Here is a 19,170-nt window from a genome sequence, read left to right as displayed (position 1 = left end):
CTGGGAAGAGAAAGTAGAGAAAACGGTTTGAGATCTTTACTACTACTACAAAAAAAAGCAAGAAAGAGAAATCCCCAGTTTTGTGCCGGTCGATAGATGCTGAAAAAGCTTTCGACAGGGTAGAATGGGGATTTATGAGGAGCACTTTAGAGGTCATAGGATTAGGGCCAAAAAATGCTTCAGTGGATAAAATCTTTATATTGTCATCCGTCAGCAGCAGTAAAGATTAATGGTACATTGTCAGAATCTTTTGAAATATACAATAGAATGAGGCAGGGATGTCCACTCTCATCCCTCTTGTTTGTGTTAACTTTGGAACATCTTCTAGCAATGATATGGAAAAGTGTAGATATAAAAGGGATTCGGATAGGAGAAGTAGAACATAAAGTGGCGGCGTATTGGATAACATGTTATTTTATGTGGTAAATCCTAGAATAACCTTGCCAAACTTAATGCAAACTTTCAAATATTATAGAGAACTATCAAAATTAATCTTGCAAAATCTGAGATTTTAGATATTAATATGTTGAAAGTAGAAGGACAAGTATTACAAGAAAAATTTCCTTTTAAATGGCAGAATAAAGAATTAAAGTATTTAGGAGTAACGTTAACCTTGTCAATTAAGAGCATATATCAAGCGAACTACATACCACTATTTAATAAAATAAAAGAGGAGTTGAAGAAAATATCAAAAAGTTTTTTGTCCTGGATAGGTCGAATTAATATAGTTAAAATGGTGATACACCCTAAAATCTTGTATAAATTTAAAATGCTTCCAATTCATTTGTCGCAAGTATATTTCAGGGTATTAAAAGGAATGATAATGAGATATATATGGACAAATAAAAAACCAAGGGTGAGGTATGAGGTCCTATATAAGGATAGAATAAATGAGGGACTAATTATTAAGATTAAAAGATACTACTGTGCAGTAATTTTGTCATGAATATTCGAATGGGTGTACAATCCACAAGGGAAATGTTGGGTAGGGATTGAATTAACACTGAGTGAAGCACAATTAGATAAAGTCATTTGGGTTCCACAACAGTATCGAATGCTTTCTGAAAATACGAGCACTTTAACTATGAATGTATTAAGGATATGGGATGTAATACACAAACAAAACGGATGGGAGTATAATTCACCATTAATACCACTGGCGGGAATTAGTTATTTCCCACCATTGATGAGCACTATTGAAGGAACATGGATTATAGATAGGGATACACGGTTAAAGGATATTATGAAGGAAGGGGAGTTAAACACTTTACAGGAGTTGAAACAGAAAAAGGAAATGTTTCGGAGGATGGATGAATGGCGGTACTATCAACTGAGACATTTTACTTTTATCACTCCCACAGCCATTGAGAAAGGTTAAAAATTTGCATCCACTAGAGCAATTACTGAATTTAAAGGGAGCACAAAAACATTGCACTCCGCACATTTATAGAACATTTACTACAATGGCTGAACCGTTTGTACCACTGTTTATGAGTAGATGGGAAAAAGTTGAAAACACACTAAATACACCCAGTAGAGCTCATAAGTTACATTCAGAGAATTCACCGTTTTGCTGGAGGGGATGCAGGAAGGAGAGCACAATGGTACATATATGGTGGGAGTGTCCTAAAATACAGGAATTTTGGCAGGATGTAGTTAAACAAATAGGAGAAATTATAGAAGAGGAAATATATAAAGAACCATGGGTGTGATTATTCCATATAACAGTAAAACAATATAATAATACAATGATATCTCATTTAATAAATGCGGCAAATGGGTTGATTCCTAAGTTATGGAGGGCCCAGGAGACCCCTAAGTTAAAAGACTGGATAAAGAGAGTAGAGTTTATACAAAGAAAGGAAGAATTATATTATAGTGGTGAAGACAAAATGGGTAAATTCATAAAAATCTGGAACAGATGGAGCGAATTTAAATTTACACAGAAGTTCACTGTGTTGATGGTGTAGAAGAATAAAGAGAAAAAAGGAAAGAACAGAGGGAAAGAGACAGTGAAAAAAGGTCAGAGGAGAAAGGAAGGTGTTAAGACGGGACACTAGAGGAATAATTAAAAACAGAAAAAGGGATGTCTGCGGGGATGGGGTATGGTAAGGGATTTGGAAAATGTGTAATAAATTGTAGATGATTATGTATAAAAATGTATTTGGTATTTGTAAGATGTAATTAATAAAAAAAAAAATAATAAAAAAAAAAAATACCATATCCTGGAGTAAGAGTACCATAGAATATATTTGGAGCTGTTATTAACCATTTGAGCTTTGCATGCCAATCATCTTGCATGTAAGAGGAGGATGAGAGGAGTTATTGCAGAAGCTGGTTTGATGTATCATTTGGGGCCATAATCCATTGTGTATAGAGCCCAGGCAGGGGCACAAGCATGTTTGACCTTCATTTTCAGATTGGGGTCAATATCCAGAGGAGAGATGATATGGTTAATGGGAAGTGATATACATGCTGCATATGGGTGATTTGACATGTGAAGACAATTAGACAACGCTGGTGGTTTGGAAACTACCACTTTTAAGGACTTTGTTTATATCACGTATGGACTGTTTTTCTCTCTTTTTTTATCTGAATGTTTTTTGTATAAGTTGTGCTACATCATTATATATACAGAATAAATATAAAATATACTTTCTTTTTTTGTATTAAGAAAGCCTTAATTGGTTCCCATTGGGACTGCGCATACAAGATACAGGAAAGCCATTATAAGAGTCACAAGCAGAGCAGGCAAATGGTATTGGTCAAAATAAGAGAAGAAAGCCAAGAAATATAACAGACAACAGAAACACTGCAAGGCTGAAACCTACACTGATAAGCGATGTGAGAATGAGACAAACAGCAAGAGAATTCACTAAACAGAAAAGATATCTGCTGTAGAAGAATGTGAAAAATTACTAAAAAAAAGTTACTAAATGTCCATTTGAGTTACTCTCTGAGAAGCATGTCACACAGTATTAGTTGTCGTATTCAAGTAAAATGACCATCTTTGTTGTCACATAAATTAATGGTACATTTATTACTTACTCTGGTTTACTTTGACAGATGAAACTTGCTGACTTTCCTGAGGTGAAATATAAGAAAAGGGAGCAAAAAATTAGGTTAAAAAATGTGTATATCATTTAGTTTTCAAGGACACTACTGGGATAATACTGATCTTTTAAGCAGTCCAGCTGAAATATCACAGACAAAATCAAGACAAGAACAAAATGTTTGCCTGTCATATGCAACATGCCATTTAAACTATTGGGTACAGCCCTGAGCAGCTTCTTGCTGTGTTTTTGTGGGTCGTTAAACTGCAGCTCAACTGCTTGCTTTTACTGCCCCAACCCCAATCACCCCTAGGGACAGCAGAAAGATCGAAACACGCAGCTCCATATCTCCATTCTCTGCTCAGCCTGTCAGAGACCTGCCACAGACATGGCAGAGCAGAGAACTGATCACTCCTAATTAATATAGGGGCTTGCAATCCTTTTGTCAATTAGGAGAAGCATCTACTCCATTTTTTATATTTTGAAGAGAGATGCAAGCTTGTACACAAAATTGGACAGATAGGTAACTGATTAATAAAATAATGATTTTCAAATAACCAAGAACAAACCTTGTTGGTAAAAGCAAATTTTGAAGGCTCAGCGGTGCTTGGTGTATGAATAGCTGTTAATGGTGGAGGCCATGAATGTGTCATTTCCTGGGAAACAGAACATATCATTAAAGTGTAAAATCTTGGTAAAGATGATCAAACTCCAATTTTGTTGAAAAAAAAAAAAAACAACTTCCAGGTCAACTATATACACTGCAATTTGACAAATTTTTGCAGATAATTACCTATTTCTGCTTTGTATATACTAACGCAGTTTCATTGTGTTTGCTGAAATATTGAAATGCCACATAAAATCTGCCTTCACAATAATCACAAGTTCAATCCTAACGTTGTAATAAACAATTAACTGAGATCGAGTTAGATCTTTAAATCTGCCGCAGATAACACACCAAGTGCAGTAAGCTGGGAAAGCCACCACACTTCATGCAAACTGCTGCCAGTAATTTTACCATACACTAAACATTTCTGGGAGAGTCAGTAGACCAATTGCAAGAGTGAGGAGAAGGATTCTATAAAAATGAATATTGAAAATGGAAGAGAGAAATTTGAGAGCTAAAATTGTTTTATTTTGTTAACCTTATTTGTAGTGTATAGCAACTATATGTTAAAGTTTAGGAAAACAAGTTGTTCTTTTGAAAAAAATGTTCACTATTGTCATACTTTTCATAAATGATACAATCAGTTTGGGTAATATAAAGACACTGGAAAAGTACTGAAACACTCAAATGATAGCCTATTTACATAAACTGTCTAGGCTACTCAAACTAGAAGAATAGTACTGATTAGAGTTTAAACTTTTACTGACTGCATAAGACATCATTACTTCATTAGAGGTCTATATAAGAATTGCAGAACTCACTAAGAAATGTTTAGACTGGATATGCCAGATGGATCAATAATCAGCCTTTACACGATTTTACAACTATGTATCCTCTAAGATGACCCCTACCATTTCCATATACTTTATAACTAGGCTTTCCATGCCTAATTATGTTTCTGACGTGATGAAGATGGAGCTAAAGACCTGCTCTATGAGGGAAGTCCCATTAAAACTTTAGGAAGCCTGGTATTGAATTTTCTACCATCCATGGAAAACTCAGAAATCTCACAACAGCATGCATGTTGGGTGTCTGAAAAACAGACAGTTTCTAGTAGGTTTCTATTTTAACAAGAATGTATAATTTTTTTTTATATATTTTCTTTTTACTTTATTTTCAGGATTAACAATATGTATTTAAAAATAGAGCAATGAGAAAAGTCAGGTAAATGTAAAATTCGTATTACAATTATTTTTAATATATTGTTTTGCAGACAGCAGGTAGCAAGCTCCATGCAAGGGACTCTTTCAAGAGTCTTAGATTAATAAAGCTAGATCAAGTGTCCAGCTGAGGATTACAAAACATTTTTTGTTGGTAGTGCTTGGACTAACAAAAATGTTATCACATTTTCATACATTATACATATACTGTATTCAGCTATAGAATACTACAGTTTTTTTTTTGTTTTTTTTATTAAGGCGCACATACCTTTAAAATCTCTTCAACACAATGGGCTTCATTGGTGAAGGTCTGAAACAAAAGAAATTAACATTAAGCAAATACCCAGAGTTAAAGTACAACTATAATGTTAAACAAACACGAGGAAACAAAAAAGCAAATTTATTCTCTGAGTAAACTGGTTTTACTGGTGTATTTACAGGTTGGCTATAAATTGTGCATAATATGTAGATACCAAAGGAAAACTATAAATTCTAGGAGGCTCCTGCTGTGCCTACCCTTGTTCCAAGATCAGCTATAAACAAAATCCAGAGTCTTACTTATCCAAGTCAGAATAATGCTCTCTATAACCCTTGTTTGCCAATCAGTCTTAAAAATGAATCACCCATTCCCTAAGCAAAGGAAGCTCCTTCAGCTGTTGCAAACACACTTCCCCTTTCCTCAACACATGAAAAACTACTCAGAGCTCTTACCGATATGCAACTTTCGACATTTTATCAAAAGTCAACAGCTAGGTCCTCCTCTCCATCTCTAATCACTTTACCTGGCCACTTATGTATGCAGAGCGCAGTAATGCATGATTGTTACATCGAGGTCTGTGTTGTCAGTTGTGTGGGTTTTATGTGACTTCACCTGCTCTGTGCTGTGCAAGAGCCAACATGGCTGTGGGAGTACTATACTCTTCTAAAAATGTGAAAGCAATTTATTATTTTACTACACTGCTAAATTTAAATTTTCATCAATTAAAAAAAACATAATACTGCTCTTAAATGCATTGAAGTCAAATATAATGCCTACACATCTCTTCTTTACAGCATAAATCTAGATTGATTTTATATCCTCTAAAGACACATGGATAGTGTGCCTTCCAAAGCATTACATGTATAGTTAACAAGGACAATTTAAAGAATATGTTAACCCAACATTTCATATTCCTGATATGTGCCTGCTGCACCATGTACTACTGCATCCGTTTCCTGGGACACAGTAAGAGGAACTGATGTTGTTCCCCCCCACTGTTTATTAGAGACTGGAAGCGACAAGGATTTCATCACTTCCATTTTCAGCCTCATGTAAACAAGCTGCTATTTGCTTGGGAAAACATCTGATCAAACCAATCTCGGTTTGAACAGATCCTTTGGAGGCCAGAGGGGAGATCTATGATCTCTCCAAAAAGAGGACCAGTCATGCCCCATGCTATCACAAGGAATGTCAGTCATCAGTTTTGATAGCAATAAAAGTTGATCCAGAAAAAAAAAAAAAAAAAAAATAAGGTACAATGTTAAAAAAAAAAGTAAAAATAAAAAATAAAGAAATAAATACAAATTTAAAGCACTCTCATGGTTAAGCGCAAATGTAGGCCCCACACGCATATGTCGCTGCAAACGTCAGAGCAAGAGCAATAATTCTAGCACCAGACCACCTGATAAGCTCTAAACTGGTAACCTGTAAAGGCTTTTAAAGCGTCACCTAGGGAGTTCTTTAGGTACCGTAGTTTGAGGCCATTCCATGCGAGTACACAATTTTAAAGTGTGACATGTTAAATGTCTACTCCGAGTAACATCATCTTTTATTATTTACGAGCATTACAATTCATTAAAGTGTATTTTTTCTCTAAAAAAATGTGAAAAATATCACTAATATCATATGACAACAAATATGCAACACCTACCATTATATTCTTTAGGGCCTCTGCTTAAAAAGTATATGTTTGGGGGTTGTAAGTAATTAGCTAGCAAAAAAAAAAAAATAATGCTGATTTTCACATGTAGGAGAGGAATGTCAGTATTGCCCCAGACTGGTACTCACTAAGCAAACTAATTTTTTTTTGTGAATCCAGTGCAGTTTCTTACCTGGAGCTCTAACTAGTAACATCACTTCCTGATGCTGATTTTAAACTATAAGCCATTTTCCCCCAATTAGCAGGAGAGTTGTCAGCCTACTGTATGTGCTCCTTCAATTAGCCACTGGGCTGCCTGTCAAGTTCATCAGATTGGCAATTTAAAGAGCATATACAGAAGGCTGACAATGATGCAACTGAGCAAAAATTAGAACTTGGGTTTACATAGCCTTTAAAACAAAGTGCATAGTAGACTATACACAAAGGTGTGAATACCCATATAGTTTCTCTTTCAGGCTAAACTGCAGCACATAGATGTTAACTAGCCACATTGGAAAGAATAGAATATTTACTTACAATGCATTTTCATGCAGCAAAATGCAAGAAGTTTTCTGCATAAAAACATGTGTAAATAGAAACTGGTCATACATGGATCCTGCTGGACTGGATGAATTTTGATCGACGTATGGGCTAGCTGGTTGTACTCAAGTCTATACATCGATCAACTCGTGTAGCCTGTCAGGTTTTTTTTTTTCCCAAAACAATCAGTGCCTTGGCTATGGCAGCAACATAGATCATTGAATTCTGCCGGCAGGGAGCCTTCACAATAGCACTGCAGGAAAGATTGGCCAATCAGATGGGGATATCAGCATTTTTTTTCGTTAAACTTGCTGATTGAATGAAAAATAAAAATGTATATTGTATGGCCTGCATAAGTAGTTGATGTGCTATTTTACACACCTAGTTCCCCCTGTCAGAACACAATAGCATAGCAGGGGAGATAGATGTACTAACAGGGGAGATAGATGTACTAACATTAGTACAGTTAGTACAGCGGCTCCTCCTGAGCTGTCAGTTTATTTCCCCCCTATCATCCTGCTGGGTTGAACGAAGAACACTAGCCTATAATAAAGGAAACTTTAGTCAAAGGAATGCAAAGTTTGTAACCTTCAGACATACCAGGGATGAATAGTTTGTTTAAAGCTAGTAATGACAAAAATAGTCCAGTACAATATTATGTTGCCTTTCCATTCTCACATCATAAAAACAAATAGCCTTTCCAACCAACAGTGGTAGTCTTAAAAAGTATTACTAATCTACTGTTCAGAATACTGATGGAAAAACAAACACTAAAGGCTTGTTTACACTAGTGGCAAGAGCTGACACTTCTCTGAAAAGAGATCCAAGCATGGTAGGTCACTTACTGCCTGTTTTAACCCTCTAAATTCCACACTACCATGCTGCAACCAACTGCAGTGAAGCCCCATTCAATTGAACGGGCAGCAATAAGTGGCCATATGACAGAGGGTCACAGTCAAACCCACAATGCAATGCAGCTGTGGCATTTGTACACCGCCAACCACAGTCTTTGCAGCTAAAGAAGGAGCTGTTAAGGGGGCAATAAAAATATGGCTCAACTGTGTGTATTAGTGTAAATGAGCCCACACTTATTGATCTAAGGGCTATTTTACAAAAGCATTGAAAACATGCAATTGGGTCGTGTTTTCACCACTTCCAAACCGCTTATCAACACCACTAGGGATAGGGAGTGAATGGAGGTGTACAACCTGCAGCGTTAAAACTGCCTCATGTTGTGACGAGACAGATATAATGCTAACTGCAAATGTGATCATTACCCATTTTACCTTGCAAAAAATGATTTTAAAAAAATCTCACCGAATGTCGGAAGAGTGTTGCTTGACTTAAATGCCTGTGCAGCGTATTCCAAAATGCTCATTCATGCTATAGATGTGTTAATGCGAATTAAAGGCCGCTTTAAAGCTAACGCCTGTGTGAAAGAGCCCTTCTAGATGCAGACTATTTAAATAAACAGTTTCAGGTTTTAGCTGTGGAAACATCACAGGTTACCAAAATTGTATACTGTACAATTGTGGGGGAAATTTTTGAAAATGTATATATTTATATTTTATCACTGTGGTGAACAGTAGCAGGGAAGCAGCGTATGCTTGTCAATAGGAACCAGCCTTTTGAATTGTTAAAATTACTGAATTGTGCACCCCCCCGAGTATTTCACATATCTCATCATAATGTTCCCCCTTTCCACATTTTCAGGTACTGACAATTGTCCCATGCTTTCAAAAGCCAATTCCCTACAGACACGCTCCAGTTGGAGAGCTCTGAATTGGAAGAAGTACTACATTATGACTGTTCAGAAAAACCTACTTCTCTCCTATATTCATCTTCTTCGTGTGTCCTCCCCTGAATTGTCGCAGCTCTGTCAACATTGGGCCTGTGATGTTCCAGGGTTGGACGATGAAGAGTGGAAGGATTTGTGGGACTGTCCCTTCAAAATTCTTGTCCATAAAGCCTATCTCATGCCTTACAGATTGCAAAAAATGAACCCTTCTTCTTCTCCAGAGTGTTGGTGATGTGACCGTGCTCCTGGGGACTTTATGCATGTCTTTGGGACCTGCCCAGCAACTGACATGTTTTGGGCACAGGTAATGTCTCCCATTAATCTTATGGTGGATGCTCGCCTGACCCCATCATCCCCCAAAGTCTGTTTGCTGGGTTTGATGGAAGACCTGGTTCCTAGAGTGGCTGAAAGGACACTGACTGGTATACTGTTCTATGCTACAAAAGCCATCACAATGTGTTGGAAAAAACTGGCTCTCCCTCCCTCACATTTTGGAAACAAAAGATTAATGCCACCTTACCTTTGTATAAAGATACTCATTTGCATAGAGGCTGTCCTAAAAAGTATGACAGTGTTTGGGCAAAATGGTTAGCAGAACCTTCAACAGCCACTGGCATTTAACCACTTTGCGCTACACCTTTGTTTGTCTTATTTCTGGATTGGGGGGTGTTTGGGTTCTTGAGAGGACATGTTAATTTGCCATGATTACAGACCATGAACAGCAAATGTAATCACTGTGTTTTTGTTGTTTTTGGGCCTGACCCTGACTGTATAATTGTCATTTTGCCATCAGGATGCCTCTGCATGGGTTTTTGGAGCCTGAGGACATGGATGTTTGGTTGTGGATGTATTTTGTATTCTTTTTGGAAAACAATAAAAAGAATTCTCAAAAAAGAAAAAAAAAATCACTGAATTTAATTGTCAAAATAATTATGTATATTAATGTAATTACTGAGTTTAAAGTGATCTGTAGTAAAGATCTTAGATTCACAGAATGAGAAACAATATTCATAAGTCAACACAGTGACACTGACAAGATTCTTATAACCACAAAAAAGATTAATCGTTACATCAACTAACATGATCAAAGATTCTTTGTATGTATGGAACATAGAAAGTGAATATGGAATTTGGATCTCTACTGCAAAATCATAGCACAAATAAAACTGGCTGAAATTTGGCCCGGAGGGGTTTTCACACTATTTCATACATCTTGAGCCAAGAGTGATCCAACCTAAGTTGGCAAACCACTGCAGGTTGTGCTACTGGTATGCAAAAAATCTAGTCCATGATATGCTGCCAATTATTTTTTTTTTATATGAGTGGGCCATTTCAGGATTGAGAACATGGCCTACTATTCACAGCTGGGCAAATGCTTGTAATTTGCCCATAGTACTTAGTTAACTTACCAGCCACTGCTACTATAGTATGTCCTATTATTACACAGTATAAGCCTGAGAACAGCAGAACCTCTGTACTTACGTGACACGACTTCATACGTCAGAGACGGATGGCACTTTAGAACAGCAGTACAAACACAACCCTGAGTGTGCCCCAACATTCAACTACTGCTTTCCAGTATCAAATAGCATCTTATATAACAATTCCAATAGGTATCAGTATCCTTAGTATTCAGGACAGATTAAGCAATGCAAGCTATTTTACATGGAAGACATTTCCTGAGCAGAAACAAACACCAACAGGAGTTATTCAACCATGAAAATATGTAGTTGATCGTTGTTACTACAGGTTTTACTTCTCCCACAATAAAGTCATTCCACAGAAAGGATAGAAAACTAAAAAAGGATTATCACATACTTACAGTATATTACATACACAAAATTAAAAAACGTCCTTATGCACACTGGACGTTTTTACAGCTGCTGTTTTTGGCTTTTGGGGTTTTTTTCTACAGCCAATAAACTTCCCAGCATGTTATCCTATGTGTCCATGCACACAGACTGTAATCAGTGTTTTTTGGCAGGGGTGTTTTTTGGCTGGAAAAAAACCCCAGAACTAGTGGGTTTCTAGAGGAGGTTTCTAGCTGTAAAAACACAGCAAACCGGAGTTTTTGGACTTTTTTTGAGCAAAAAAAAATTTCTTTTGGTTAAAGAAAAAAAAAAAAGCTAAAAAATGCAAACGCAAAAAAATCGGGTTTGTAACGTGACTTTACACAGCTAAGGTTACCAGAGTTATTAAAATGCCCAGTGTGCATGGAGCCTAAAAACTGATGTCACATCACTGTTATGTGAAGTACAGTAAGGTCCATATACAGTATCTCACAGAAGTGAGTACACTCCTCACATTTTTGTAAATATTTTATTATATCTTTTCATGTGACAACACTGAAGAAATGACACTTTGGCTGTGTGTTGAGTTATTTTGAGGGGACAGCAAATTTACACTGTTATACAAGCTGTACACTCACTACTTTACATTGTAGCAAAGTGTCATTTCTTCAGTGTTGTCACATGAAAAGATCTAATAAAATTTACAAAAATGTGAGGGGTGTACTCACTTCTGTGTGATACTGTATATTTGGACACAAGCACAATTTTCATACCTTTGGCTCTGTATGCCACCAGAATAAATTAAAACAAAACAATCCAAATTATTTGAAGTGCAGACTTTCAGCTTTAATTCAAGGGGTTGAACATAAATATCAAGTACAAATTTTAGGAACTGCAACCATTTTTATACACAGTCCCTCCATTTTCAGGGGCTAAAATATAATTGGACAAATGAATATAATCATAAATAAAATGGTAATTTTTAATATTTTGTTGAGAATCCTTTACTGACAATGACTGCCTGAAGTCTGGAACCCATGGACATTACCAAAGACTGGGTTTCCTCCTTTCTGATGCTTTGCCAGGCTCTAACTGCAGCTGTCTTCAGTTCTTTGTTTGTGGGTCTTTCTGCTTTTAGTTTTGCCTTCAGCAAGTGAAATGCATGCTCAATTGGGTTGAGATCAGCTGATTGACTCGGCCATTGCAGAATATTCCACTTCTTTTCCTTCGAAAGCTCCTAGGTTGCTTTTTGCAGTGTGTTTTGGATCATTGTCCATCTGTACTGTGAAGCGCCATCCAATCAACTTTACTGCATTTGGCTGAATCTGGGCTGACCGTATATCACTAAACACTGCAGAATTCCTCTGGCTGTTTTTGTCACATCATTAATAAACACCAATGACCCAGTGCCACTGGAAACCATACAGTACATGCCCATGCCATCACACTGCCTCCACCATGTTTTACAGATGACGTTGTGTGCTTTGGATCATGAGCTGTTCCCAGCATTCTCCACACTTTTTTCTTCCCGTCATTCTGATACAGATTAATCTTAGTTTCATCCATCCAAAGAATGCTTTGCCAGAACTGTTCTTGCTTTTTTAGATGATTTTTGGCAAAGTCTAATCCGGCTTTTCTATTCTTCAGGCTTACGAATGGTTTGCACCTTGTGGTAAACCCTCTGTATTTGCTCTTGTGAAGTTTTTTTTTCTTGATTGTAGACTTTAGCAATGATACACCCACCTCCTGGAGAGTAAGCACTTGTCTGGTTGTTGTGAATGGGTTTTTCTTTACCATAGAGAGGATCCTGCAATCATCCACCACTGTTGTCTTCTGTGGACATCCATGCCTTTTTATGTTGCGGAGCTCACCGGTGCGTTCTGCTTTCCTCAGAATCTACCAAACTGTTGATTTGGCTACTCCTAATGTTACTGCTCTCTCTCTTATGGATTTGTTACAATGGCCTGTTTCACTTGCATGGACAGTTCCTTTGAACGCATGATGTAGGTTCACAGCAATAGATTCCAAATGCATATACAACACTTAGAATGAACTCCAGACCTTTTACCTACTTAATTGATGAAGAAATAACGAAGAAGTAGCCCACACTTGGCCATGAACACAGCTTTTGATTCAATTACTTTTGGTCCCTTGAAAAAGGGGGGATGGCTACTCTTAAGAGTTGTAATTCCTAAACCCTTCCTCCAATTTGGATGCACATACCCTCAAATTAAACCTGAGTGTGTGCACTTTCAGCCCATATCCATTATATAACTATAGCTTGAATATGTTTTGGTATATGCCAGAAAAACCTAATTATGCCTGTGTCCAAATATATATGGACCTAACTGTATGTCTCATATTGTACAGGCACAGCTGGATCCTGGAGAAATCTTCAGTGTATGGTTGCCTGTCCTCTTCCTGTCTCTGAATTTACTGTACTGCAATGGCTAAAGCCCAACTCCAGGCAACAAAACATTATGTCTTGCAGTGGGGCTGCACAATACAAGGGTTAATAGCTTATTTTGTCTAGGGGAGAGTAGAAACGGTTTTGTTTTAGTTACCTGATCCTCCACTCTCCTAGCAGATGAAGCCCCCCTCCCCCATGCTCCAGTGGTGGTCCCTCAGCATCATCAAATCCACTGCAGGGCAACGGACCCTACTCTGGTCTTAATGTCAGGACTCTAGACCGCTGGGAGAAGACACTACGAGAACCAGTCAAACTGTGTGGAGGAGCGCACAATCGCATACATTTGTTTTACTCCCCTAGACCAAAACAAGCAAGCACCCATGCAATGCAGGCACAGCCACACTGCAAGGGATATTTTTTTTAGTTGCTCAGAGTCAAGCTTCAATTCTTTACACAGAACAGTAGTACAGATGGACTGACAAGGACACGTCTCTCCTTTCCTCCCCTTTCACTGACAAAAGTTCTTTCCTTGATTATATTCTGCTTGTAACACAATCTGTGAACAGGGGAGAGAATCCTACCACTGATCAGAATATCAGCCACGTATCATGTTACAAGTAATGTAATCAGCAAAAGAACATTTCTTAATGGACAAGGACGAAAGAGGAGGCGTGTCCCCGTTGGACTATCTCTACTGTTGTTCTGCCTGAAGACCCCAAAGGTGTTAACCACTGTAGATGAGCAAGTTCAGAGACAGAAAGAGATAAAAGGCATCCCTGCAGTAAAAGGTTTATTGCAACTCTATATTACAGCAGGGGCTTGTTCACATTTGCGTTATCCCCTGAAGAAAGATCCATGATGGAACACTTTTTAGAAGATGTTTGACAGGCTTCTGAGAGGTGATATGTTGCCTCCTCACCTATTTTAACCCTGTAAATTCTGTCGTGAACTGCAATTGAATGGGTAGCATTTGATGGCAGTACCGCTTATCAAACATGACAGCTGGTATAATTTTTACAACAAAGCATTGTGGCCGTGGCAGGTGTAAAACCCCCTCCGCCCACTGTGTGGTTAAGGTGAGTGTTTAGTAAAGCCATGACTCAACTGCTTATTTTTTCCTGTTCCTGCAGGATGAAGAGCCATTCAGCTGACTTGGGCAAGTTGCATATGGGGCACGTTTAAGCCCCTGTGTGTCAATCCTGGCATTTGAGTGTGCCAGGCGGCACAGGTGCAGTGCCCAGTCCTGCTGCCTGCATCCAAAGTCTAAGACAGGTTGAATAATACTGCGGCTGGACATGGCTGAACACTGTACTGAGTGGTAGTTCCATTTCTGGCCCTATGAGTATGTATGCAGGTATTATGTGTTGTGGGCATAAGTCCCTGAAAACATCTCCAAGTATTGCTCTTGCATTTTATTTAGAATCTATACATTCATTTGGAAAAGTATAGCTGGTGCCATGTAAACTTTTAATTATATGCTGAAAATTTGAACTGTGAGTGGCCCTGTGAGCATCATCTGGCCCATTCAGTTTTCAAATCATCTTTTGTCAAGTTAGGTGGACAATGACAGGTAAAATTATTCTGACAGTACTATAACTTGAACCATTACACTACACTAAAAATTCATCAAAGTGCACATGTGCAATATAACTTCATCAAAAACAAAGTGCTAAATATTTTACAAAAGTGTCCAGTGCTGTAAACAAAATAATGAGTAATTAATAAACATCTCAATCTTTTATCTGTGCTCAGCACAGTGTTATGTGCAAACATCAAAATGATCCCTATTTAAATAACAAATCGGCCATCCGCTGTTTAATCATGTTCCTGTGCACAACAATAATAAAAGTGAGAATGATCTTTATTTATAGATTATTGGCCATCCGCTGTTTAATTCATATTCCACCTCCTAGTGTGTGTTTCACCATCAAATATGGTTATATGTGCTTGCTGGCAACAAATATAACCAGCAAAGACACATGTGGATCTTAGCCAAGAAGAACAGCTTATCAAAAATTAGCGACTCCCTCTATGGAATACTCACCATCCATCAAGCACTCATATTCAGTCAATCCGAAGGAGGACAGAAAAGTTTTTGCATAGTGTAAAACCATAAAAAGCTTTATTATTAAAACCAAATCCAAACACTTACAGTGAGGGGTGTCACCTCTGACACTGGTATAGCACACTCTATAGTATTACCGAGTTATCTCCGGCTGCACATTCAGACCACTAGATGCGTAGTGACATTTCCATTGCCCCCACTCTACGCGTTTCGCCATGTCATCCAGACAGCGGGCGGAAAAGAAAAATGAATTGACTAAAGAGTGACTGTATCCTATTTTAGGCCAACTCTAATGTTTCCCTGTTAATAAGTGAAGACTGCGGTTTAATGCTATCACCAGAGGGAATTATTAGTTCACTTCTAGGCTATTCAAACAGGAAGAGCACAGAATCCAATGGGGATCAAACCTTTACCACAGCATTTTTCAGGCATGAGTCCCTGTCCCTTTAACAAATATTGAACTTCCTTATAAGGATACAAGCTACTTCGTTATTAGGCCAATCCAGGGGATAAGGAATCTCAAAGACACTCCAGACAATTAGCAGATGTGTAGGGAAAACAAAAAGCAGTGTAATAAGAACTTGGTTAATTGATTCAAATGTGCATATTAGGGTGGCCAAAAATGTTCAATTGTAACCATACACCTAAATAATCACCATTTTGTTATATGTATCCTTAATAATAACCAATATTGTAACTTAACAATTGTGTTTAGGCTTAGAGGCCTATTACTTTTCATAGTATGTTGAGAAAGGCTGCTGGGTAAGAATTCCTACCCAGATGCGTATCCCTTGTGTCACCTGATGACACTTGAATGACAAACCAGCAAAAAATTTGGTTCACATAGCCAAAGTCATCCATTTTAATAGTGCAGAATACAACACTTCACCAGAAATCTATATTACAAAACTGTTTACCAGAAATGAAGCTATCTTTCGTTAAACCACTTGTTAAACTCTCAAGAGAGCCCTTAGATAGCATCCTGCAAATAAAACCAATTTCATACATCTGTGAGCTGTCCACAATTTGGCATAACAGATACAACAATTAGCTAAAGTGTCAGGAACACAAAAAAATGACCTATATTTGAAGAATCATTTCTGGATGGTTCTAGAAAGATACATTTCTTGGCAAACCAAATATATTTATTTAATCATTCTACAAGTCAGAAAGAAATCAAGAATCTGTTAGATTTGTGCCCAATTTATTAAATGTAAGAGGTAGGAGACAAATTCAGTACATTATGTGCTGCTAAGCCAAACATTGTACAATAAGGTCCCTTCTGAATCTGTAGCACAAACTGAAATACTGCTTCCATTTAGTTTATCACCAAACAGAATAAAACAGGAACTCTAGGATTACGTGATCACTACTACAGCTCAGATTACCTAAATCTGGATAGCTAAAAGAAAGCACATTCTAATTTCTGCAATGATTAAGCCTGATTCTTTAAATTTACCAGGGACTCAATTCTACCAACTGGTCATCCAAGCTCTGGCTGCCAAAAACCTATGGCACAATATGACCATTTGCATTTGAAAGATGCATTTGAACATTTGAATTGGGCAAATGTGTGTGCTTGTTCAAGTGGAGGGGGGGATGGAGTGCTTTACAGAAATCTCAGATGTGACCTCTCCTGAGAGAAAACAGCAGCAATCAGATAGGAAACAAAACAACCTTCTGTAAACGCTTAGGCAAGGGGATGACTGCTATGGTTGGGAACTGCCTACAGACATAACTATTGCCCTTCCCTAACCTGGCAGTTTACTTTAGGTACCATTAGGGCCAATTCACACTGACTAGCGCTAAAATGTATAGAAAATGGATGTACATTTTCATCCATTTTAGTTGCGTTCCTACCATCTTCTCTTTGTCCCCATTGCAATCTAAGGTTGTGTAGACCAGCTGGTGTCCTCTACTGAGTATTCTCTACTTTCAGTCCCCTTCTAAGCGCCTCATACCCTTTTTCTGATTTGTGCAGTCCACATGACTATAGAGTCACACATGTGGTCATACAGTGGTAAAATGGCCCCCCCCTCCTTGGTCTACTATTGCTAAACATTATGGGAGAAGGATATAGTATGCTGATTGATTACATTCACCAAGACTCACAAAAAAGTTCAGTTTTAATGTAAAACAGTATTAAATATATCAAATGTAATTGCCAATACCTGTAAGTAAAAAAAAAAGAAACTGCACACCATGTTTGGAGGTCAAGTAGCACTGCAAATCACCCCAAAAACAGCATACCAACAGTGAAGTTTGGAGGTGGGAACATTATGGTGTGGGGCTGTTTTTCTGCATATGGTACTGGTAAACTTCATATCATTGAAGGAAGGATGAATGGAAAAATGTACCAAGACATTCTTGGTAGAAATCTGCTACCATCTACCAGGATGATGAAGATGAAATGAGAGTGGACATTTCAGCAAGACAATGATCCTGAACACAAAGCCAAGGAAACTTTCAATTGGCAGAAAGAAAGATAAATGCTAGAATAGCCCAGCCAATGACCTGACTTGAATCCAGTATAAAATCTATGGAAAGAACTAAAGATCAGAGTTCATAGAAGAGGCCCACGGAACTGTGAAGATTTGAAGACTGTTTATGTGGAAGAATGGGCCAAAATCACACCTGAGCAATGCATGCAACAAGTTTCTCCATACAGGGGGCGTCTTGAAGCTGTCATTACCAACAAAGGATTTTATATGAAGTATTAAATAAATTTCAGTTAGCGTGTTCAATACTATTTCACTGTGTCCTGCCATTTTATTACACATAACTTAAATTCTGAATTTATTTCTTTTGGTTTCTTTGTATGTATGGATTACATGGGTTGTTATGAACATGTAGTGAAAATTTCTAGTCAAAAGCACCTTTAGAAATATATTCATTGAGAAAAATGATCACATATTCAATACTTATTTTACCTGCTGTATGATTTATGTGAATGAATGACAATTAAAGTGGTTGCAGAGGCTGAAGGTTTTTTACCTTCTGTGTACAGCAGTATCCCCAGCCCCCTCAATACTTACCTGAGCTGATGTGAATGACAGCCTCAGCTGTTCCTGGTCTCTGCCTCTTCATTGGCTGAGACAGCAATCACAGCCAGTCAGCCAAATGAGAAGTCACGGCTCCGTGTGTGAATGGACACATGGAGCAGCAGGTGCGCCCGTAGCAAGCTGCTTGTTGTGGGGGGCACCCGACAGACAGGAGGATCCAGGCTGAAAAACCGCTGCACACAGTAGGTAAGTATAGACATGTTTGTTATTTTATAAAAGAAAAAAAAAATGAACCTTTAGAATCTCTAACACTTCTCTGTTTAATAGCACTTTAATATTGAGTTACACCATCTATCTCAGGCCTCAAACAATAGGAGCATAGAGCTTACCTCCATTTATCAGATATACAAGTTCCGGCCATACAGCCCAGCATGCCTTCCTTCCATGATAAACCTGCACAGACACTGAACTGAGACCAGCCTGGTCTTACAGCAGAGGCAGTAGCCCTTTACCCTACAGCACCTTGACGTCCCCACCGCCGTTGGCGGTCATCTTTCTACACATGGTCAGTTCTTTACCTTGTATGTATTTTAACGTTGTTGGAATAAAATTACCCCATTGAATGCAGTATCGCGCTATGTGGCATTATTCTTTGGTTGCCTGCGAGTTTCATTACTCGCAGAGACCAGTTTAGAGGTGTCTTGAAACCGTGATACCAGTGGAGGGGTCCCCAAAGATGCAAGTGTGGGAACCTGACTACGCCTGGAAGCAATTATCCTGACTGACC

The 19,170-nt window shown here is 38.0% G+C and overlaps 1 protein-coding gene across 3 annotated transcripts in view; it reads right to left on the bottom strand.

Moving 5' to 3' along the window:
• Positions 1 to 19,170, bottom strand: part of AFF1 (ALF transcription elongation factor 1) — a 231,117-nt gene that overhangs the window by 68,418 nt on the left and 143,529 nt on the right. For all 3 annotated transcript variants that reach the window (XM_089670570.1, XM_089670571.1, XM_089670572.1), the window contains 3 exons: positions 5,149 to 5,190; positions 3,623 to 3,709; positions 3,049 to 3,085 (listed from right to left, as the gene is read on the bottom strand). In XM_089670570.1, coding sequence (XP_089526696.1) covers positions 3,049 to 3,085; positions 3,623 to 3,709; positions 5,149 to 5,190 — 166 coding nt within the window. The remainder of the gene's footprint in view (positions 1 to 3,048; positions 3,086 to 3,622; positions 3,710 to 5,148; positions 5,191 to 19,170) is intronic.

This window comes from Staurois parvus, unplaced genomic scaffold, assembly GCF_062004578.1.
Source record: "Staurois parvus isolate SC_StPar_1 unplaced genomic scaffold, SC_StPar_1.0 ptg000091l, whole genome shotgun sequence".
NCBI lineage: Eukaryota > Metazoa > Chordata > Amphibia > Anura > Ranidae > Staurois > Staurois parvus.
Note: the sequence above shows the minus strand (reverse complement) of the source record. Positions and strands in the feature narration are given on the sequence as shown.